The following is a 23,717-nucleotide window of genomic DNA, read 5'->3' on the forward strand; positions in this document are numbered from 1 at the left end:
GTAATACCCAATCCATTCATGCTGATTTAAGAGAAAGTTTCTGTAACAATTAGATTAGGAAAAAGACTTCATAATACATAATAAGAACATATATTAGACACTAGACTGATTAAGTTATTCTTTAAAGGTTATTATTTAAAGTTTTCCAGAAAGAAACAAACAGTGCTTTAAAAAGGAAGTGTGGAGGGGAAAGAGAGGACAAACAGTTAAGGCCTGTAGTAAAGAAGTGTAAAGGAATTTAAACAGAAATATGTATTGCTGAATACAGATACCAATCCAAAATATTTTCTAGCATGTAAAAAAAGTTTAAAAAAAAAAAAAATTAACCTAGGGTTTCCCTTACTGAAATAGAACTCCCTGAAGGTGGCGTCCTTCATAGATCTACCTACACCTTTGGTTCACAAGTCTTCACAAAAAATAATAATAATAAAAAAGGATCAGCAAGTAGTAAACCATGAATACAAAATTCAACAGCTATTCAAGAATTATTTCTGATTTCAAATATATTCTTCCTTAGTAATACCTCATAACTGCTTAGGTCAAAGAAACTTAGGTCAAAAAAAAGAAAAACAAAAAAAAAACACACGATGACTGCCAGAAAACAATCTTACAAAGAAGAGCTGTTTAAGATCTGCCCAAATTATTATTGCAGATTAAGAATCAAATTCCTCACTGCTTAAGAGAGGTCTTTCTACAGTGACTCCAGCAAAAGGGTTCTTGGGTTTATTTTGAAATCATAAATTCAAACACCACCACCAAAGAAAGCACGGAACATTCTGCTTCTTTGTATTTAAGATGAATGTCGTCAAAAGCCATCACTTTTAAGAATGTTTATTGATGCATTAATCTTCTCTTACAAGAGAAGGAACAAGCAAGAACAAATACCATTTTTAGCTGAATGTCTAAAGCTAAAGAACAGTCCCAAATTCAAATCAAAATCAAGTTGGGATGGATTTTGCAAGTTTGCTTACAATTATCAGAAATTTAGATTATGTAATCTAAGAAAAAGAATGACTGATATTCTTTGAATTCCTTTCTACAGCTATGTTGCTACAGAAACAACCAAACAAAAAAAAAAAGAGATGTGGACAAGCCACTGAATTTAGAAAGCCATCAGTTTCAGAAAGGATCAAAGCTTCCTTTAAGTTATGCTACTGAATTGATCTTAATTCCCTAGAATGAAAATTCAAAACCCTCCAGAAGATGCTAAATAGAAAGATATGTCCAATGAGGAGTGCCTGTAGCCCCAAACATTTGAGGCTGTTTTGACTCTCCTACAGCCTTCCTGATGTACTTCAATAGAATGAGTCCACTTGTTGAACAATGTGTTATTGATCTTGTTTTCTGATGAAAACTCAATACCAGGGCAGAATAAAAGGTGCTCAGGCCATAATGACATATGGAACCCTTCCAACACACATTCTTTCCTAATGATCCTCTTGAACACTTCCCGTCCCTCCTGAAGGAGAGCAGCAGTTAGAATTTACAGGGTTTTCTTTCTACATATATTGCACCTTTTACAAGCTCACATTACAGAGCTAGTCAACACTTATTGCAGCAAGAGCTAATTTGAAGAAACTCAAGAAATCCGGTGATGCTCAAGACAACCTCTTTCATCTCTGGAGAACAGCACTTTTCCCTCTCAGAAGACCTCAAAGAAAATTTCTTCTAGCAAAATTTGTAGTCTCACAGGTGACTGCACAACATGTCAGCTGAAAAACCCTTGTATGAATTCTCTTATACTGCATCCACTTGCTAGTTATTTCAGCAACCATAACCACATCTGCCTATACACACAGTGACAGATGTTACTTCGCAAAATACCAGAATAGATTTTTGATGTTTGGCTCTTAAAGAAAACACAGAAAACATAATTTAAAATCACCCTATCGATTCTTTGAAAGGCTTATCAATAATGCAGAAGCTAACTCCTTTCTCCCTTCTTGGCTAAGCAAACAGAAGAGCTGCAGTACTACACAACTGGATGAATATTAGAAGTGTCAAAGAGAGATTCCCACATTGTTAGAGAATGATCAGAAATCAGTATGTATTTACTCAGAGAATGCAGTTAACACAGTCCACGTGGGTTTACGCATTAAGAGGCCTCAATTCCTAGCCTTGAACTTAAACCTCCTCATGGCTACTCCTCAGTTCGGCTTCCACATCCTTCAAATCTACGCTTTTAAGTGCTCCTAAGACTTGACACTGTTGACTCATCAAGAAGTAGAACAAAACAAGCTTATAGAATAAGTTTCTAAGTTTTAAATGTTTAGATATAAAAGCCTTCAAAGCACTATTAGTAGAAGAGCTTGATGCAATACAAAGTAGACAGCTTTCTATGAGGTTAACACATTTCTCATGACTTTTCTGAATTAGAAGCTGCAATTGCCCACTGATCCAGGAAAGTGGATTTAAATGCTGAATTTATAACAGCTATGTACTTCACCAGATAAATACTCAAGCACTTGCATTTCTAACCTATATCACTGTACCCGAAGCAGTACTTCTCCATGAAAACACGGGTATGTTTTCATCCAACAGATGCGTGTATTGTTCAAAAATGAGAAATAATTGCATGGATATACACATGCTTGTGTACCAACATGTGACCCAAGAATGGAATCTGTAAAAGATACAAACCTTTGGAATATGCTTTCATTTACTATATGCAGCAAAATAAGTTAAACCCATCTTACCTGTAATTGGAATCAGTCTCCAGTGCATTCCAACTTCTCCTATGTTATTTGAGTTGGAATGTTGCCTGCGATAAACGTGTTCTATAGGTGTACTAGGACAGGGACTGTAGTCTTCAAAGCTACTTACACTTCCAGTGCTTGCTTCCTGAAAAAAAATGATAAAAATTCTCAATTTGCAACTGTTTCATTAAACTACGTACTGAACAGCTTACAGTAAGAATGTCCCCAAGTTCACCAGCAGATAGGAAATTTTCCAATCGGTCAAGTCAAAGTTAGAAAAGTTTACGTCAGGTACTTCTGCATTTCATTCACGTCATTACTTCTGCGACAGGCATCTTTGCTGATGGTCTGTCACTAAATAAGGCAGTCCTAAGCACATACCTTAGAGCACAGAACATGGGGGGAGAAGGGCAAGGAGACTAGGAGATGGAAGTGGAGGAGAAAAAAAAAAGTCTGCTCCTTAGCCATTTTTAGGCTGTAGTCTTGATAAGTCAACAAAAACCATGACATGTTAGCACTGCTGAGGAACCACCTGCAACTAGTATTAAACCCTTGAGTAAACTAAATTCACCTGGCATTCCAAATGGTTAAAAGCAAGAGAGCACAAATACAGTTGTTGCAGTTCAATTTTGAGTTTCTTGGCTATGACAAGAAAGCAGTAAACTGAAAAAAGACTGATGCCAATCTGTTTATTTTTGGTTCACTTTTGGGGGGAAAAGGGCAAAAGGATTCAAAGGATAAGCTTTGAAAGAGCTTAGATATGGGAGGAGTCTGGTATGAAAAAGCTTTTTTGTGCCTGAGATTGGACTTCATAATCATGACAAGCTGTCATATCCAAACCACCTATCAAGTCTGTAAGGTTAAGGAAAACACAGAAAAATAGTAAAAGCAGAGGATAGCAAAGAAAACTGAACCACCCCGTGGTGCCCCACAACCAGACACTAACACAGTCACTAACAGCCTGCCCTGCTGCCATTGCTGCAGGAAGTCCATATGCCACAGCAACTACTCCTGCATCATTACTTCTCTTCAGAAAGAGTAGCAGCTACACAGTTAACTGTGAAGAACTCTCAAATGTCTCCTTACTTGGTTACAAGTTCAGAAAATATCAATACCCCAGCCAGATCAAGACTCACCCCTCAGAGAAGGAGGAAGGTGGAAGGCAGTATGCAAGCTCTGTTACAGTTTACAATACACTTGTTCCATGCAACTTCAGCTTGCTAAAAACCATCACCATAATCAAGGTGAGAGACAGAATAGAATAATCTGTTTTCTACAAGATACAGAAAACAATTGCAAGGCTTCTGTTTCAGAAAACATGAAAAAACATTTCGGTATACAGCAGTCAGCAAAAGTGATGGAAGTTTTGCTGCCTATTTGTGGAGCAGCAGCATATTACACTTACTGGAAAGCTAGAGTGAGGAAGACTGACTGACTGCCCATGGTTGCTTTCCACCTTCCAGATATTCTTAATTACAATTTTATTACAGAAAGAATAGACAAAGAATGAGAAACAAGCATCTTAAAGTTAGAATTTTCTATATACTCTCCTGCAAAACTGAAAGTCTTCTTCACAGAAAAGTTAGTACTTACCTATTTAAAAATTACAAGGTCTTTTTATTAATTCTCATAATGTTTGCAAAAATAGTACTTCTGTTACTAGCATCAGCCTATCAGCCAGTTTCACTTACTTTTAAACGCAGTGTGTGTTCAAGGCCTACTTCATTAGCTGAAAGCCGTAGGTCAACATCAGTAGGGTAGGGTAAGCAAGCTGCATCAGTTTCTAGCATCACAGGGCTCTGTGGGTCCTTAAAGTTAACATTTTCAGCCTGAACAGCATTAGGAAGCTCATGATCATCTCTGTCCTGTGCTGGAATGGATTCATATTCATATTTTTGTCTCATATCTTCTTCAATTTCATCAGTGTTTAATCCTAAAGCTTGATTTACAGACCGTGCCAACGACGAATCCAAGTGTCCTGAACTAGCTAGTGTTTCTAACAGCAGTTTAATGAGGCCGTGTGTGTCAGTAACAGCAGAGTCGGAAACATCTTGCTGCCTCAAGTCAGTATCATGTCCACCAAGACCAGTAATAATTGAGAAAACTGAGTGTGGCGAGTCCGAGGTTCTGCCCCCTTTGGGTAGGGGGAGAAGGGGAAAAGTAATCCATTACTAAGTTTTAAAACAAAAGCAAAAACAGACACATGCACACACCAAACACCTTCCACATACCCACAGTGTCACTCTTTAGCATCAATTCATACATTACACATACATTTACTTTCTTAGTAAAAATTTTTAAATAGGAGGATGTTGATTAAAGTTTCTAAAGCTAACAGAACAGTTTCTGAAGCTATATAAAAACATGGAAATTCAAACCCCTGATAGTTGTTGCTGTCTGGGAACCCCTGACAGTGTTAAGTCAAAATTTAGTTTCAAACAAATACTGTTTTGATTACACCCAGGTGGAAACACAGTCACATATTTTATATTAATAACCAACGTAAAAAGACTCTCAAGTTCCATAAACTTCCAAGTTGGAATCCCATGACTGATCATGGAGCCTACCCTCTGTCTCCTCCATCCACACATGCCAGCTGCACCTCTCCAAAAGGAAAGTGGTTTCTAACTCAGGCTTTTCATCTTCTAAACTGATTTGATGCATTGGAATTACTGAAGCTTGAGGTACATCCCCCCCCCACTCTTCTTTGTGCTACCCTTCTCCCTGTTCTCCCCAGTTTTCCCCATCTAAATGAGACCTATATCATTACCCTGTCAGCGAAACAGAAATCAAAGAGTTTCTTTGGCAGATATTAAGATAAGATCCAAGGTAATTACCTAAGGTTTGGATATAGATAGTTTAATTTACAAAATAAATTCAGTCTTAAAACCATAAAGCTGTTTCCTTTGTCACATTAAACATATTACTGGCTGCTCTGACTTTACTTTGCTCATACTTAGATATCTAATTCTCTTCTTCGATCTACATTTACTAATTATTAATATAGGGTATTGCAGCCGTAAGGAATTAGAGCAAAGCCTGAAGTCAAAGACATTACAGTATCACAATTTGCTTAGTACCCTATACTAGAAAGTCTTTGGACAGTTCTAACAGCTAAGCAAACTCTCTGGAAGTCAGCCTTCCCTATTAACTTGTATTCTAGAAAGAGACAACCTACATAAACTATATCTCTATTAACAGATCTCAGGCCCATCTTTAAATGAGCCACCAAGCATTAAAATACACAAAAAAAAAATATTCAATCTATTAAGGTTAAAATTAAAAGTATGCTGTGAATTACAATACTTAAAGAGGAACTCTAAATAAAGAGGCTCTTACCTTCGTACTGACAACTATTCTCTGAGGCTTCACTCATTTTTAAGTGTTTCCGCAGATTTTCAGACTGTTTCTCCAGCTTCCTTTTCAGTCCACTCTTATTTCTAAGGTCTTCGGAATCAGAATCTCCACCTACATTTTTTTTCCTACACTGGATTAAGTTAATAAGTTCCTTCAGTCTATCAGGATCATAATCTCCGTGATGAGGGAATTTTCGCTTGGCAGCAGTTGCTTCATATTTTGCACGGATTCTTTTCCCACTTTTTGCATTGGCAAAATCAGTGTCTTCTGTAGCTTCATAATCTGAGATGGGACTGAACTGTTGAAGTTTCCGATTTCCCTCCATCAATTCCTTAGCTCTAGAAACAGGTAGTTGATATGCCTCACAACCAAAAATATAGTTTTGCAAGGAGCTGTCAATATGAGATTTATTTTTTGGAGCAGAATAAAGAAATTTTTTGTCATCCAACCGTGATTCATACCGATATAATACAAATTCTCTATATTTTCCAGAGCCACTATAGCATCTTTTCAAATACTCATTTATATACTTTTCCACAACAGTATTGAAATCTGCAGTAGCGTCTTTACGAGATTGGATTAAAGCAAAATGTAGAGACTGAATAAACTTTGTGAATTCTGGAATGATCTCCTGATTTTCGTGCAACACCACGGTAGTTGAATTTTTCTGTGTTCCAAATGGAACAATTTTTTGTGCTGCCATAGGAGAAAAGGGAATTCACAATTAAAATCACATCATAAAGCTATAAATAAATGATGACTGGCTAGCAATGTTCTGTATTATACATATTTGGTGAAACACAGTTTGGAATGACTGGAGAAATAACCCAAATGCCAGGGATTTCTTTCTTTGTGTAAGTGTGAAGTAACAGCTTTAAAGCCTACTTAAACGTCAACCTATTCATGGTCATGATGAACTGTTCACTTTCATGATTTTGTGGTAACCTATATCCTACGTACACATAATTTCCAATTCAAATCACCTTACTGGCCCTCCTAAAATGTCACTTCAAAGACCTTAGATTTACTGAAAAACAGCTCTCTGCAAGAAATGGCATTACTCCTTCCCATGGAATCCTGCCCCATTCATTGTACTGATTCTAAGCTCACTGGGATCCTTGTGACATGGAACTCTAAAACAGACGTTCTTAGTAAGTTCTGGCCTTAGTAGTCCAGCACAAAGCTATACAGCTTTTTTGGTCCTTTGCAAACCAATACAACTCAACAAGATGCAATAGTAACATTTGACAAGAGCAGGATTTCCTGGTCTTGGGATGCTATTAGAACCTCTTACTGCATCCTCGAAATAGCATTTAAAGGAAGATCCAAGTTATATCCTTTTTATTCATTTATTTCTGTCCCCTGCCCTCCCCTCCATCAAACTTTCTTTCATTCAACCCTTTTAAACAATTACTGAGGCCTTAAAACAGTGGTTAACCTTGTGTTTGACAGAAACTACAGCTCACAAGTCTTTGAAATGTCACGGCAGCAAAAAGCTGTAATATTTTTAAGGAACTGGCATACATACACTTGAAATGTCTTACTGTGTCTTATCTCTTCTTACCCAAACTACAAGTGCTTGGATTTTATCAACCATCACTCAAGTTAGAAAAATTAAAATAAGAAACATAGAGGTAAGCATCTAGGAAGCAGCTAAGACTTCAAACAAGAACTTTCTGAAGAGAGCTACACTTTGACAACATCACTTCTAACTAACTCACAGCAGGCCAAAATAGAACTGCATTCTACTGATTGCAAATTTCAGCTGTCAAAGATTAACTTTTAAGTCTCATCCCAACACTAAAACCAAGTCCTTTCATTCGTCTTTATTATATGGTCAGGTTTTTGTGCATATCCCAAATCAAAACAACAACAAACTTTCACATGTTTTGTCCTTCACATTGTGTTAGTTAAAGAAATACCCCCTCCCCCACACTCTAAAAGTGCAGTAACATTCTTAGCACACTGATCTCTGGGAACACTCTCAGTTCTACTACTATGCACAAACAAGAACTCTAAAGTTGTTTTAGTTTTAAACTAGGAACAAGTGAGCCTAAAATACTTAGTGCCATAAAGAAATGCCTTAGTTCCATGAAGAAATGAACACTTTTTGAACACCATCACCATTGCTATAACAAACTATTATTCCTGGTTTACAGTGTTAAGTTGTAACACTGTTCTACTGTTGACTTCAGTAGACTATAATCATCATTTAACTGACCACATAACATACACAGAAGTGAACAAACTTACTTGAGCTCATTATACCTCTAGGTTCAGGAAACAGAAATAACGCATTTAACATGCGGGACCGTCCAGTTTGGTGATCTACAAAAAGAAAAATGGTTGGAAAGGAGAAGACCCCTATGCTTCAAAAGACAACTATAAACCAAACAACAACACCACCATCACCACAACCACAGTACCAAACATAGAGTATGCATACCATAAGGGGATGTCATTTGCCAAGGAGAAAGAAGAAAAAGAAATCCTCTGTCCAGAAGTGGTTTAACGAGAACCTGTTTTGAAGGAAGAGGAAAAAAAAAAGAAATAAAAGAAAAAAAAGCACATTGCTTCTAAGCTTCTACCAGACATTTTGACATTATGAATACTCTTACTTCCTGTAAGCTAAATTCCAGTCAAGGTAGGGAAGTGCTATGATAAGCTATTTTGGAATATGCTAGCTTTGTAATTCCAGTGAGACCATGCATCTTTTCACATGTCTCAATTTCTAGTTACTAAAGTTATTTTGAAAAGTGAATAGTCAAATCTGTAACACTCACAAGTTTCTCTTTCTCTAGCTTTTGAAGTAATCCCTCCAAGTGATTACCAGAACGGGACTTCTCCACAACTTCATAAAGACTACAGTACATTCCATTCTTCAACACTGACGTGGTACAAGGGGAGGAAGAAGTTTAGAAGAAAAAAAATAAAATTGTAACTCAGTAAATTTCTAAACGTTCTTAAATAAATAAAAATTTAAAATAAAAAAAAAAAGCTAGCGCCATTTACCTTCTTTTGCTCCTAGGTAAGTTTCTTTATACAACAACGCAGGTGAAATTTTCTTCTTCAGTTGGTCAATGCTTACAACTTTTTCAACATCAAGCTTCTCAGGACTAGAGACAAAGGGTGCAGGAGGGAGAGGTAAATAAAAAAAAAAATAAAAGGCCTCTCTTCTTTGACCTTCATAGTCTGATCCTCATTGACCAAAAAAGAATTATCAAATACATTCTCATAAAACATCAGTTCCTTAAGCTATCCTGTGAGACAATTATATTTATTGCTCCAAAGGAGTGTGTGTCACTTAAGAAAAACAAAGAATAAAAAACAAAACAGGAAAAAAAAATACCAACAACACCGAAGACTGACAAGTTGTGAGCATGAACAAAAAGCAGCTCTGGACACTCATGATTTAAGAGTCTAGTTTGGTATTTAAAGCATCTGGTCAATGTACATTTTAGACTTTCACCTGAATATGTCTTAAATTCACTAGTCTAATAGAGTTTTGACACAGCAGTATTTTTAACCTATTCTTTAAACAGTAATACTCACAGCTTGCATGGAAGGAAAGGACGCGCTGCTGACTTCAAGGAAACATGGCACAGGAGTTTGCCTTTATTCCAGAGCTGTCCCCTCCATAATGTGTAGTTAGATTTATCTAAATTAAGATGGAGACAGAAATAGAGTGAAACCACTTGTTAGGAGGGACTGAAACAAAATGGTAGTAAAGAGATTGCTGAACCTCCAAAAGCTATTTTGAGGAAATTTCCTACTAATAACACACCAGACAATAATACCTTTACACCTATTATTTAAGGTAACAAAAAGAGTATTTGCAATCCTATCTTGTTTTGACCTGCTCTGAGCAGAGTAAAGTAGTTGGTATGTGTCCTGTACATGTATATATAAGCACATCCTTGTTGCCAACGACATCCTCATAACTTAACTGCTAGCTATGTTTATACATAAGAATATTTTGCTTGAATGATGTTCAAAAGAAAAGTGTGAGAGGATCATGTTATTTGAAGTGGCATTGAACAGCAGATTTGTGAGCAGAAGGTATGTTCCTACTATGCTATACACAGAAACAGAGGGAAAAGACAACTCGATTTTATTCAGTTCTGGTTTGTTCTAGCAAGGGAAGAACATACACCTGAAGGTGTCTGTTACACCATCTAATATCACAAGAGATCACTGCAATCAGTATGGTACGGAATAAAAGTTAGGTAGACAGTCAACATAACCAAGCAATCATTCTAGTTAAACACAAATCAAACTACATGGGCAAAAATGTCCAATACTTTTCAAGCCTACAATCACAGAAGTACTAAATTTCAATTCATTCTTACCTGTACTTCTCTCTGTGTTGAAGCTGTTTGATCTAACAAAAAGAAAGGAGATGATTACTGGCTTGAGACAGAAGCTTGCGGCTACTGAAATTTTATATTAAGGATACTTTATCAATCTAGTAATAGCAACACTGATTACACTCTCTAGCCTCAAGCTACCATTACAGCAACTTGTCTGATTTTGACATCCAGTAACTGTTGTTAGCACTAGTACAGTCCCCACATTTGGATGCCTTCCTATCAGCACAGGTATCATATCGTATCTGTCATCAACATAGACAGTCGCTCTACAAGCCATAAGAAAACACTAGCAAATAGTCTGGTGACTAAGTATACAGAACATTTTTTGGAATACCAAACAAGGTACTGCTGTGAACATTTGTATGACTCTATTCTACAAAGCTTTATCTTGATTCCCCCTAGGGTAGAAGGTGAGGTAGATGAGAAGAGCAATAGAACTGCTTCCTACAGGGGCAGCCTGCTGCATAAGACCAATTCTGTCACCTCTTGCTTTACATTAGAAACATTTATTATACTACATCCCTGTAACACATCCATCCATTTCAGCACTGTTCATCTAAACTGATGCAAAACTATTACTAAGAGCTATGAATTCACGTTGAATGCAGTCTTTCCAAAATTCACTTCCTAGCTTACCTTGATGGGGGCAGGAATTTTGGTGTTTGCACGATTTCATCTTTGTAAGTAAATGAAACAACAGCATAGGGACAAACATGCCTTGGTCTTCGTCTTATCTCATCAAAGCCATATTCATAGAAATAGTACTAGAAAAATAACATAGCTTTGAATTAAAAACTCTTAAACTATATTTTGCAAATACAACAGCCCCTGACCTTTGTCCCCAGAAAGGTGCACTGTTTCACAGCAATAGCTTAAAAAATATACTTCATGATTAACTACTTATGCAAACTAATGGAAAAAGAGTTTAATAGTCTGAAATCTTTTATTATGCCAAATATTATCTGGTACATCTATCAAGTTATAAATTACTATAATAAATCATATTTATGGTGCTCTTACCACCAACAACCTAATTCTTAAAGAGCTGCTACCCAAAATACAGTTTTAAATGCCATTCTCATATGTATGTTATAATACGATCAATTACCTTATTTTTTTCCACATTCTACTTCCTGGTTTACCTAACACTGACAGGACAGGCACTACTTTAGGGTGTACATGTACGTAAGGCTAACAGGAGACGCTGACATGTTGTTCTGTAATTTCTAATAAAGGCTTCTGTGAGCTACTGCTTAATGTACACCAGACAGCTTCAGCATTACAGGACAAGTTCAGTATTAAGTTACATCTTCAGGCAATTTACCTCCACAATTATCAATTCGTTGATTGGTTGTTGTTTGTAGTTTTTTGTTTTGTTTTTTGCTTAATAAGGTTTTTATTTAAGTTAACACACACTCAACCTTCTACTACCTGAGTAAGTTCATATGCTCGATAAGCCAGCAAGGAGGTTACTTTATTTGCATTCTTTGAAACATGACATTCATGCTTGGGTGTTGGATCTAATGCACTCTTCACTGTTGATTCCACTGCTTTCATGCCTATGTGGTCATATATGCTTTTCATTTTTCCCTGTAAAAAAGCAGAATTGTAAACAAGCTTTTCCCTGAAAACTGGCAAACTGCATCAAGTACATGAGGAAGTAAGTAATAAAAGATAAGTTTTGGAAAGATGTTTATGAAAATATGAAAAAAAAGAACATATTTCTGTAGAAAACATATTTCTTGCCTTTTATAAAAATTTCTTATTCCGTATTTAATCTCAGTGTCAACATTGGATTTTAAAACCAGTAGGTTTCTAGATTCTCTGTAAGGAGACAATTGTATGAATGGAGGTTCAAGAAGTAAGGTTAGAACTACTTTTATTGTATCACTAAACAATATAAGCCTTCAAGAAAAAGCAAGAATTTACCTTTATTATTTTAAAAACAATCACATCTCCAGTTGCTCCAGCTTCTAGAGGATTAGGTTGCAACAAATCAGCATACCTGGAGATATACACACCTGAGAAGAATATTAAAAACAGAAAAAAACACTACGTTATGATGAATGTTAAAATGTTAGTAGAAGAAGCATTACATAGGACTAAAGCTCAGTGTCTTCCAATCAATAAAGATTTATCATTTTTTTTCTAACTGCATCAGCAAAAAGTATAATGGCATGTTCACAACTTCCACATTCTAGACAGTAGAATAAATGTCTACTCTCACCAAGCACGGCATTAAACATCACAGTAGAACATGGACTAATGTCTCATGGACTCAGTCTGAAAGGAGTACTAACTGAAAAACATTACTAAAAATACATTACTAAAAGCGTTGTGACCAAGAGCACAAGCTCTGCCCAAATGCTGTACAGATACTGCTTTCAGTTTTTGCTTTTTTTCAAAACTCCTGGAGTCCTTCTTTATCATGTCCTATTACAAAACACGGGTATAAGCAATGGAAGATATGACTGTCAAGTAAGTCAGGAAAGCACTAGCATCATCAGCAATTTTTCATCCTACACTGTTCACAAGAGTACACTGGTTTTGAATTGTGAAGTGACACTCAAATGCAGAAGGCAAAGTAATTTCTTGCTTTTGAAGATTTCAAACATAATTTCATAGATTTTAAGGCCTCAGATAAATACTTGTTGGAACTGACTATGTCTGATTAAATAACTGCAACTGACATCAAATACATATTGTATTGGTGGGACTTGAAACAAAATGAGAATTAGTTCTCAAATTCCTCTGAAAAAGGAGTTTTAAATAATCTAGTCAAAAACAGAGTTACAAAATAAAGCCTTGATGTCAGTTTACTTTGCTAAAAATACCTATATGTGATATTCCTGCAGGTAAGTGCTAAGAAAGGCACTGAAAGTTTACACAATTGCATCACATTCTCTGCCAAGTCACACTGACTAATACCAGTACATATAATCAAAAGATAGTTACCCATGGAAGGGCTGCCAAGAATTGTTATTTTGGAGTGGCCCACCTGCAGCCCCTTTTCACATATGCTTTGGATCTGTGGAAAACAGGCATTTTTTTTTTTAAACAAGCCTATCAGGAAAGCCAGAATGTGAACACAGCAATAAACATAATTCTGTTTGGGCTAAAAAAACAACAACAACAAATAAAACAACCCCCAAGCAAATGCAACAGTTTCTCTGTTTCCTAAATTTTACACACACTTCATGAACATTACTTGCTTTTAATACATTTTAGTAACATAATACAGAAGTAGACCTGCCATATGATTGAATACTTAAGAAATCCTGGCTCTCTAATTGTAGATAAAGCAGAAAACTTCATTTTCTATCACTTTCATTTAAAAAATATCATTGGAAACCCAAAAGATAACGTGCATTTTCTACTATTACTGAAGATTATATAGGACAAATGCACATTTGGAGCACACAAATACACTAAGAATGCATCCACATATCTATATGCGTGACACATATCTTAGAGTCTTATCTACACGCTAAGTCATATTTCTTACCTACTAAACAGAAAATAAGTCTGACATGAATACACAGAAAAACAGCATGAGCATCTTTGTTCAGCCAGCTTTTAAAAGAACAGGAAGAGAACTATGCTTGTTTTCATCATACAAGTAACTTTTATGCAATTCTCTTTAAGGTACCTCTTCTTTACTCAAAAAAAGAACCATAATGAAAACATGCAAGCTTCATTAAATAAAAAAAAAAAAAAAAGAGAACAAAAAGCCACCACAAAAAAAAAAAAAAAAAAACACACAACAGAAACCCACACACAGTCCAGAGAAATCTACCTTTCTATCTGTAAGTCAGTCTAAAATGGAAAATATACTTTTACTGAGACATGTAAATGGTACATCCTAAATCATAAAGAATAAAGGATTTTAACTGTGACATAGTATCACCACTTTCCAATCGTTCTAAGCCTTCCATGGCTGAATTTTGCAGAAATTATTTAAAGACATCAGTAAAAAATGTGAAGTGTGTCAACAACAGCATTCAGTTTAAGAAAACGCTTGTGAATTAAAACAGAAAAAACATTTTATATGCAATTCTGTTTTCTTACCTGAGGTCGATCAACCATTAGAAATGCATAGGTTTCAGAAAGCTCTTTATCTAGGCGACCATCAAACTTCAACTCTCTGCGTTTTTCTGTGAACTGTTACAATAAGTTCTTAACATGTATAGACAGATTATTGCAGTCACATTCAAGTGTCAATGCTTTAAGACCCCTTCTAAGTTAGCAGTTCCAACTGCAGAAAAACAATCAAAAGCTAATTTGAATGAGATTACATTATGCTACAATTCAAATTAAAAAACAAACAAACAAACAAACATATATACATGGAAAATATCACTGGCCTAAAAGAAAACATTCTTTAAACCAGTAATGTGCGCCAGTAAGTGCAGTGATGTTTTAGTGTTATTAGTAGCATGCCTGTCAAGAAGAAGCATTCAGCTCAATGCTTTCCATATCATGTCTGAAATTCCATAAAATTGTCCTTACATTCACTTCTTTCTTACACAATGCATGTATGTTAGCAGTTGCACCTCAATGCGGAGGTGGCTGCAGTTGCTGTATATACCCAAGCTGCAACCATAAACCACAAATCATACAGTAGCAGAAAAAAATACACTTCAGAGTTTACCAATTACACATACTGTCACTCTGTACTTGAAGTTTTTTGGTACCGGGACTTGAAACCTATTTCACAGTTGTGAAAGAAAGCTAAGACTGGATTTAAGACAGGAGATAAGGTACAGCAGAAGTGCTAGAAGTTTAATTCTTGGACAACAATTACAGAGATTATGTAAACTTGGTATAAGAAAGGTATTAAATTTCATAGGAAGCATGAGGCCATTCAAAGTAGACCCTATAACCTCTTTACAGGTTATTAAAAATATATAAAGAGCATAAAATACATCAAGAACATTTTTGAAAATAAAAAATACACAAAGCAAAAGGGTACCCAATACAATTTTTCTTTTAGTCTTCGAGTGTCTCAGGTATTATTTTATACCTTTGTAGTAGTATAGTAAAGTTGCCTGAAAAATAGTTGCTTACATTCTCAGTAATGTGGTTTTGCAATTAATCATCAAGCACACAAGAAGAAAATACTCCCTGGGTCATTGTCTCTTAACTCCAAAAAAAACCACTAAAGTTAATTTGATTTGATCTGTACCTTATCCATAAAGAGAAACCACAAACATACTCACTTCCTTTTCCAACAGTTCACTGTGCACTAAGCTGGCTCTCTTGTAATTAAAATTCGACACTGAACTGGGTTCCAAGTAAGATGAATGCAGAATCTTCACAACATCCTCAAACTCTCGAGAGCCCACAGCTACTGGCTGAAAGAGTGCTATAAAAGAGAAGAAATAAAATAAGCACCAACATTGATCTGAAAATAACAAAACAAAACAAAATTTAGGCAAGACAGGTTCCTATAATTACAGCATCTTTCAAAAAAAAAAAAAAAGACACTATGCTTTTTTAATATTCCTTTTGAACAGCTAGTTCTCAGAAGCTTATAAGGGAAGCACTTCAGTATGTCTCAGTTTATAATTTGAAAACATCTAAGTACTGTAAAACACTGTCATTAAATTTATAACATTTTAATTAAATTAATTAGCTCTTTTAATTAAAAACCAGGAACAAATTTTTCTAATAAAAACATTAAAAACAATTTCATGGCTCAGCATCTCTTTAGAACTATTAAGGTTTTTTTCTTTGTTGCATATGGTAATTATGCTAAATATGAATAAATTTAATATTATATTGTATAAATTAAAAATAATAATTAAAATTAAAAATAATCCAATAAGTTCTTATTGCTGAAAAACCACACTGCGCGTGTTCATGCTCTATGATCTTATCCCTTACATGAATTCAAAATGAAAGCTCTTCAACTGCCTTCTGGGGAATCTCGCCTAAGTTCACACAGAAAAGTTTTCATGCCCCCAAGCTTCTGAGTACAAGTGACAAATTGATCAGAAGAGGAACCAGAGTGTGTGCCAGCAAAGAATGTGAGTGCATATTGTGAGACTACATCTAGGAAAGTAATAGTCCTGAGGGAACTGAACCAGTTCAGAACAGCAACTGGTTTCTCTGTGCAGTACCATTCACAAGGCTGAGGAAGTGCAACATCCTGCAGTACTACAAATTTCAGGAAGCATTCCTACCACATCTGAGACTGCTTCTGCTCTTTTTGGAGGGGTAGGAGCACTTACCTTCCTCCAAAACAACCCCCCAGCTGAAATGTCTAGGAGTTACAATAGTTGGGAATGAACTACAGTAGCACTTGGCTCATACACAGGATGCTCTACCATTATTCTAGCAGCAAATAGAGTTGAATTGCTTCTTTATAGCTTATCCCCAATTTCATTAATTGAAATGAGAGCACATTTAGATAGTAATCTATGCCTTATTTTAACAGGAAATATTTACTGCATTAACCTGAGCATGAAACAAATGTTCTAAACAGAAACTGAAGTTACTTGAGTTATCTAGCAAAAGCTGTATTTATGCACACTTTATGATGTAGTATCCCATCCACTAACTAAAATACAGCAATTATTCCAACAGTAGCAACACTGCACGAGTGTTGCTTTAAAAGAGTTCTGAAAGTGATTAGGAAATGGTTTTTATAACACCTCTTTTGCAATAACATGTCCATTCTCAAAAAGGCTAACAGCAATTTGGGAGTACAGATAATCAGAAGCGGAAGAAATTCTAAACTTGGTGTAATATTGTAAGATTGAATGCAGTTGTATTGAAGAAAGAAACTATTAGCTAGATACATAACTATTAAAAAAACTATTAATGAAATATGTGAAGAGCACTGCCTGACCCAACTCATGCCCTCAGGCCCCTCTCAGCTCTGAGTTATCAAACCACAGTACGGTAGGGCACAGGCTTCATATACTGCCAAGTCCTCTTCTGCTTAAAATACCAGTAAGACTGCCAATGGCAGCTGCTTGCCCACATTTCCTGTTTCCTGGACAATTACCGTGCATGTCCTCCCCACACACAGCCCTATTCCCTAGAAATGCATGCTCTGTCAAACTCAGCCCATCTCTTACCACTGAGCCCAGGCAATAGCAGACTCCCCAGGACCCGCTGGTGACCCATGACTGTGATGCCATGCCTACTGCCCGGCCTCAAAACTAGGCAGAGGCACATGACATCGGTGGAGATCCTGCCATTCATTCCAATACTGCTGCTGTTCCCATGTGTTTAGATATTCCCTGCTTTGTGTAAAGCTCTAAAGAACGAGTCAAGACAGACTCACTGGAGAACAGCCAGTGCCCTGCTTTTCAGATAGGAAGGCCCTACATAGACTGCTGCAGCAGCAGTGCTCAAAACATTTAGGGGAGAGCTTTGCATTATCCCTTTTATTATGGAGTACAGTACTTTGGAGCTTTTTTTTTTTTTTAATATAGCAATTCTTCAGTGTCTTAGCAGAGGACTGAAAGTAGGTTTTATTGCTGTTGTTACTTATTCAGTAATATTTGTATGCTCCTGTGCTTCTCCAAATGTACACCTTAAACAAGCGTTACCTATCATAAAGTCACTAGTGGTATGAATGAAACTGGAAGTGCTTTTGTTACCTTTGCAGAAAAGACAGATGAAAACAGAAATGTTTTGAAATACATGGGCAAAGGTCACTCCTGAGATTTTAAGTTTTTAATGTATTTATGTACAGAACATTAAAGCAAGACTGATTCCTAACTGCTCAAATCAGTCCAAGAATGAGAACTTAGATCCACCTTTTAGCAGAAAAATGCTTAATAAACCCAAAACTTGCATAGTGAAGGGATTTGTTCCTCTGATGCTCACTGCCCACAGTAACACAAAGTGAACAAGAACAGTAATCATCACACAGGTAACCTTGCATCACTTCACGCATTAATTATTTTGATCGACTGGCTTTATGATCAGATGTCATCCACCGACCAAGAGAAAAGGAACATGAATGAAATCAGTTGAATGTGAATTCCTTACATTCCTAACTTGCTACTTTTTATGTTTCAGAGTATAAACACCAGATTTTATTACCAAAACCTACTGTCTGCTTGCTATCTTTTCATACACAGTAGAAGCAGCCAATCTACACTAAGTTTGAGAACTTTGCACCAACCATGCACTTCTTCTTCAAGAGCAGCGATTTTGTTTCTATCGTCTTCTGAAGTACCAAATGATGGACAGAGCATGGAAAGTCTACTATACTGACCACTGGACAGTACTGTAATCACAAAACAAAAAAACAAAAATAGGTGACTTAGGTTTGAATTTCAGATAAACTACTATATACAGCAGTCAAACAAAAGTTACAGTGAATGGTTGCTTTTCCTCATCCAAGTACAAGTCTTTGAGTGCACTAATCATATGCTTCACGGATGACTCAACTCTACTTTGTCCATCCTTCCAGAACTGGTGGCACTGCAGGACATGGACTTGGTAAGACACTAACCAAGTGAAGACAATGCACTCTGTGCCCTCTTTAAAAAATTATGTACATGCCAAAACACAAGGACAGAAAAACCTGAAACATGACCTACTGAGGTAAGAAGCAAGGCAATGCTTCTTGATCTGTTGTCTGTGCATTGATGCTAAAGGGCAGCTAGCTATTACCTAAAGGGTTATGGTCACTATGCAAGGGTCTATACCACACAGAAGAGTTCAGAAATGAGAAATAAAAACCAAGTCCTAAATCAGTCCATCTACAGCAGTCACCACATCCTGTGCTTAGAGCCAAAGGATAAGACTGTCATGGTTATCTCCAGTCCCACATCACTTGAAAGGAATGTATGTGTTATTTATTTTTCACTGTACAAACCTACCATGGATTTGCTGCACCTTTATTGACCCATGTAAATCAGGCAGTAATTTAAGTTAGGATATTGCATGCTAGTCCTTACAACACATTCAGTTACTGGGGGTTTTGCCAATTTGCTCTGCGGAAGTAAGAATAAATAGTACTGCTACTTAGTTTCTACCTAGTGTACTGGCAAATAGGTATGTACTTTTTAAGTAGAAAATACGATTAACTAATACAGTCCCTACTCTTGAGACCAACACGAGGGTGTGTGTTTGGATGCATGGAGCTCCCTAGCTGCTGTAAGTTTCACATTCCCTATTGTTTGCTGATTCGACTTGAGTAAACAGAATTTGGAGCTAGCAGTTTTTAAGTCAGAATACAAAGAAAAGGATGAGATTCTCTTTAAGACATACTGAACTACCCTTTAATTGAAGAAATGCAAATTACTTATTTTATTATCAGATAAGTTGGCAGCATCTTAACCTCTTTACAAACTACTCCTGCTTTAAAAAAATAAAAAGCGTTTTTTGTCTTTTTTTTTTTAAAGACTAAGATCAAAAATCAGTGCTGTGAATGAAGCATAAGGATAGAGTTATACGATCTTTCTCAGCCCAAAATTTCTTTTGCTCTCAAAAGTAGTTACCACAAGGATGGCTTAAAAAATCCTTAAGTAGAAACATAAGGTAGCAAATAGCAGATACACAATCCAACTAAAGACACGGAAGATTAGAAGACAAAAGACAAAGAAAATGAAACATCAAATGCTTTTAAGTTACCAAGTCTTCCAAGCAAGTACTTGTTAAGACTTTCAAAGATACAAGATCTTTCTCACCCCACTATGACTGAGAAACTGCATTTGTTTGCTAATTTTGTCAGCCATGGAAGGTGGAAGTAAGAGCCCAACGTTTACCAGCAAGCAATCCCTTCAGGCAACGGCAGCTCCTCAAGCACGTCTTTTGTCTTTTGGAACTGCCTTCCAGTAAAAGCACCACTATGCTGAAGTTAGTTCAGTAAGCAAAAGCACACTTATAACGATTTATCTTGAGAGTAATTTCTTCCTCGTCTTGTTCAAAAACGATCTGTGAAGTCTCAGGCAGATTTGGACATCTGAAATCTGACAATAAAATCAGAAGAAGCCATGGCAATAGGCTACAGTTCTAACATGAAAAAGAGCCAAGCAACTCAGGAGAGTGTAACAACCTCTTACCAAACTGTATATACCAAGAAGAACAGAAAACAACTTCAAGACGGCTTGCTTTTAAGTACTCAAAAAAAATGCATGCACACATGCAGAAAAACAAAACAAAAAACCCTTCACCACCTCAAAGCCAACCTTCCATAAGGTCTGGCTTCCAGAATTCTTCTACTAGAAAAAAAGAAGTCAGAAGATTCTGTGACAGCTAACCAAAGCTAGTTCTAAAAAGTATGCAACCTCCAGACGCATTCCTCCACAATTGCAAGGTTCTTTCCATCAACTTTTGGTCCCTCATTAGTCTCCAAATAGGTTTGTAGATAAATCCTAGAAGAGCTGAATAGGGAACTGCATTCGAAACTTTCTATAGCTTTTCCTTTACATTTTTCAGATTTTATTTTATGAACATCATTGCTTCACAACCGAAAGTTGTTCCAAAAGTACGTTTTGGAAAAAAGAAAAAAAAAAAAAAAAAAAAAGGAAGTTACTTTATCCTGAATAGAATTTATAGTTTGTACATGACAGGTTAGTCTTCATAACCAAGACAGCAGGTACCTAACAGTATTGTAGGTCCAGGAATAAACACTGAAATTTGGAAAGCAAAACAAGTGCAATTCCAAAAACAAGGCCAGAAGAAGCTTCCATGTGTTGCTTCATGCTCGAAGGAATCTAGTCAAAGCAGCTCTCTTGAGAGGGACCGATGTTACATCTGTACTTCTTATATAACAAGATATACTTGAACACTGGAACCATGTACCTTTTAAGTGTATGCCAATATAAGATCAGATGATCCATGCACTGTTAATCTTCTCATGTAGCTCCAGAGCTGATTTAATTGTATCGTTTCTCAAATGCCAGTATCAACAACACTTCAGTTCTCTTCAAAGATCATGTTGGCAATTTTAATGCTTGCCGACTTCTGATCATCTGCTCTCTCACACCACTTTGTATTATGGTATGACATAATACAAAAATTTGATCGTGCAAAACCAATCATGCAACCATAAACAATGCACAAGCCCACAAGCACTGTAGACAGAATGTAAAGTCTGTTTTGAGTATTTCGGAAACCGTAAGTCACCAATATGACTTAAGAATAAACATCCAAGAATCTTCAGTATGCTGGAAAGAAAGAGGACTTCAGTCTACTAAAAAGTAAACCCCTAAAAACGGGTCAAACAACCTTGATATCTGCAAGTGTATTTAGAATTAGAGTAAGAATGGTTTCCTCTTCTACCCTAACAAGGAGTCTGACGCTTGAATTACATACTTCAGAGATACTTCTGCAGAGGCAAATGATGAACTATGTGATGTAACAAGGTATTTCCTGGATTTTCATTCACATTGGAACCAAGTGCTAGACAAGAACTTCACATGTCTGTGGTTAAGTAATGTACACTTCTGAGTTATATTTAAAAGTATTCAAATGTAATCACACTTGAGATAACAAAGTGTAAGAGGCACTATGTTTTTTTCCAGACATTTCCCCATCAGATGAATATTAAGAAGCTTTTTTTTTTTCTTCCTCCAAATCAACCCAATTCTTTTTGTAATGAACCTCTGCCAGCCTGGTATACCCCCTCAAGAGATGGGGATGGTAAAGAAGGAAAGAAAAGGAGAAAGGGGAAGTTATTGCCAAAAATGGAAGGGGGGACAGGAAAAGAATGGATAATGGAACAAACCTACCTTCATCTCTTCCTTACAGAAGAAAGTATTTCAAGAAGATAGATGTCAGACTCTTCTTTGAAGAACTAGAAGCCTATGCGAACAGGTATTTAACACATACTACGTTACTGACCCCAAGCTGCAACGGGTCAAGAACTGAGATAGGTTTCTGGAAAACATGTCTTCAGTGCCACTGAACAAAATCAAAGATAAGCAGGGGCCAATGGAATCTCATGAAAAGCACGAAACACCACAGGCTTTTAGATGAAGAATTACTCAAAAAGCAAAAAATAAACTGAGGATGCTGGGAAGTGGAACTTCCAGCAGGAGGCACATTAACATGTGATGCTTGTTTCCTGCTTGCAAATAGGGGAACTCTCACTAGACAAGAACCATCTTCTGCACCTCATCACTTAAATGAAACTGCTCAGTGTTTGCCAGTCTACCCTAAAGAGGGTTACACCCCTCTCCTGCTGTGAGGATGGCAGGGGGAAGAGAAAGCGAACCATCTTCTCTGCATGTCCGTGTCCCAGAGAACCATCTTCTCTGCGTGCATCTCCAGAAGCAGAGCCAGGCTCAGCACTCAAAGCCCACCCTGATCGCATCCAGCTTTCCTGCCTTTTTTAAGGCATTGGTCTGAAATTCAAGCTGAGTTGGTTTGATTTGTTCCTCCTTGTGACAAAATAAAAATGGGAAAAAAAGGAGCGGTAGGAAGAAAGAAGAATGTAGAAGCCTGCCTGATACCAGAAAACATATCCCTAGCTGCCTCGTCTGTCCGAGGCATGCCACAGCCTCCTATACACCCGCAGAATTTTACATGCAGCTGTGTAAGGCGCATAAAGATCCTGCCTAATGAATACGATGAAGATAGGAGCGAGGGAGAGAAGGGAGGGAAAGGGAAGGCACAACCTTTCTTTTCTCTGCTCTTCCTGGGGATCTGAAAGTTCCTCCTAACAGGCACGTCTTCTGGGGGCTTAGGGAGAGGGGGCGACCCCCCCAACGCATCGCTGGGCGGCGGCTGCTGCTGCTGCTGCTCTGGTGCTGCCGAGACGCTGCTCCTGCGCTGGCTGCCGCTAGTGATGCTGAGGTTTGGGGGGCCCTTGTCCTCTGCAGCGACAGCAGCCACCAGCAGCGCCTCCCCACCGCCACTGCCCTCAGAGCGTCCGCCATTTTGTGTGGCGTCCTCGGCGGCTCCCGCTCTGTTACTCTCCGCCCCGAGGAGGCCCGCGCCGCTCTTCTCCGGCCGCTGCTGCTGCTCCAGCTCCATCTCGCCACCGCCGGAGATCGCGGCATCCGCCATTCGCTCCTATCGCCGACAAGCCAGCGCGACAACCCGCGCCGTTTCTTCCTCCCCCGCCAGCCTGCCCCTGCCCAGCGCCATGCGCCGCCCGCCACCAGCACTCCCTCCCCGCCCGCTCGCTTTATGGCAGCCCCACCGCCCCCTCCCCGCTCTCTAACATGGCGGCCGCGACGGCACGGGGCGGACGGGGCTGGAGCCCGGCCCGGCTCCGCCAATCCGCTGCCGGCGAACGTTATAAAGAGAGGGCAGGCGGCGGCCCGCCCGCGGCTGGTGCGCCACCGCCGCCTTCTCAAGAGAACGGAGGGCGGAGGGA

The 23,717-nt window shown here is 37.7% G+C and overlaps 2 protein-coding genes across 15 annotated transcripts in view; one reads left to right on the forward strand and one right to left on the reverse strand.

The window, feature by feature from the left end:
* CCDC66 (coiled-coil domain containing 66) overlaps positions 1–9,001 on the forward strand; it is a 40,853-nt gene extending 31,852 nt beyond the window's left edge. Inside the window, exon 19 of one of the 2 annotated variants that reach the window (XM_027467572.3) lies at positions 8,855–9,001. The gene's annotated coding sequence lies outside the window, so the exon portion shown is untranslated. Of the gene's footprint in view, positions 1–1,042; positions 8,544–8,854 lie in introns of those variants that run through there. The other variant, XM_072044342.1, reaches the window with a different exon arrangement.
* The window catches only part of TASOR (transcription activation suppressor), a 36,852-nt gene extending 13,296 nt beyond the window's left edge, over positions 1–23,556 (reverse strand). For 10 of the 13 annotated variants that reach the window (XR_011812513.1, XM_072044341.1, XM_027467562.3 and 7 more), the window contains exons 1-16: positions 23,014–23,556; positions 15,643–15,788; positions 14,492–14,584; positions 13,379–13,451; positions 12,353–12,444; positions 11,855–12,013; positions 11,060–11,187; positions 10,403–10,434; positions 9,606–9,711; positions 9,066–9,169; positions 8,837–8,940; positions 8,500–8,572; positions 8,307–8,381; positions 6,036–6,749; positions 4,388–4,830; positions 2,697–2,841 (exon numbers count right to left, since the gene is read on the reverse strand). Coding sequence is in view for 12 of the 13 variants with exons in the window: in XM_072044341.1 (XP_071900442.1) it covers positions 2,697–2,841; positions 4,388–4,830; positions 6,036–6,749; positions 8,307–8,381; positions 8,500–8,572; positions 8,837–8,940; positions 9,066–9,169; positions 9,606–9,711; positions 10,403–10,434; positions 11,060–11,187; positions 11,855–12,013; positions 12,353–12,444; positions 13,379–13,451; positions 14,492–14,584; positions 15,643–15,788; positions 23,014–23,404 (2,878 nt within the window). In the remaining variant the exon portion in view is untranslated. Of the gene's footprint in view, positions 1–2,696; positions 2,842–4,387; positions 4,831–6,035; positions 6,750–8,306; positions 8,382–8,499; positions 8,573–8,836; positions 8,941–9,065; positions 9,170–9,605; positions 9,712–10,402; positions 10,435–11,059; positions 11,188–11,854; positions 12,014–12,352; positions 12,445–13,378; positions 13,452–14,491; positions 14,679–15,642; positions 15,789–18,566; positions 20,847–23,013 lie in introns of those variants that run through there. The other 3 variants (XM_027467559.3, XM_005015643.6, XM_072044338.1) reach the window with 3 other exon arrangements.
* Positions 23,557–23,717: the final 161 nt, after the last annotated feature.

Source organism: Anas platyrhynchos, chromosome 13 (genome assembly GCF_047663525.1).
Source record: "Anas platyrhynchos isolate ZD024472 breed Pekin duck chromosome 13, IASCAAS_PekinDuck_T2T, whole genome shotgun sequence".
Classification (NCBI taxonomy): Eukaryota; Metazoa; Chordata; class Aves; order Anseriformes; family Anatidae; genus Anas; species Anas platyrhynchos.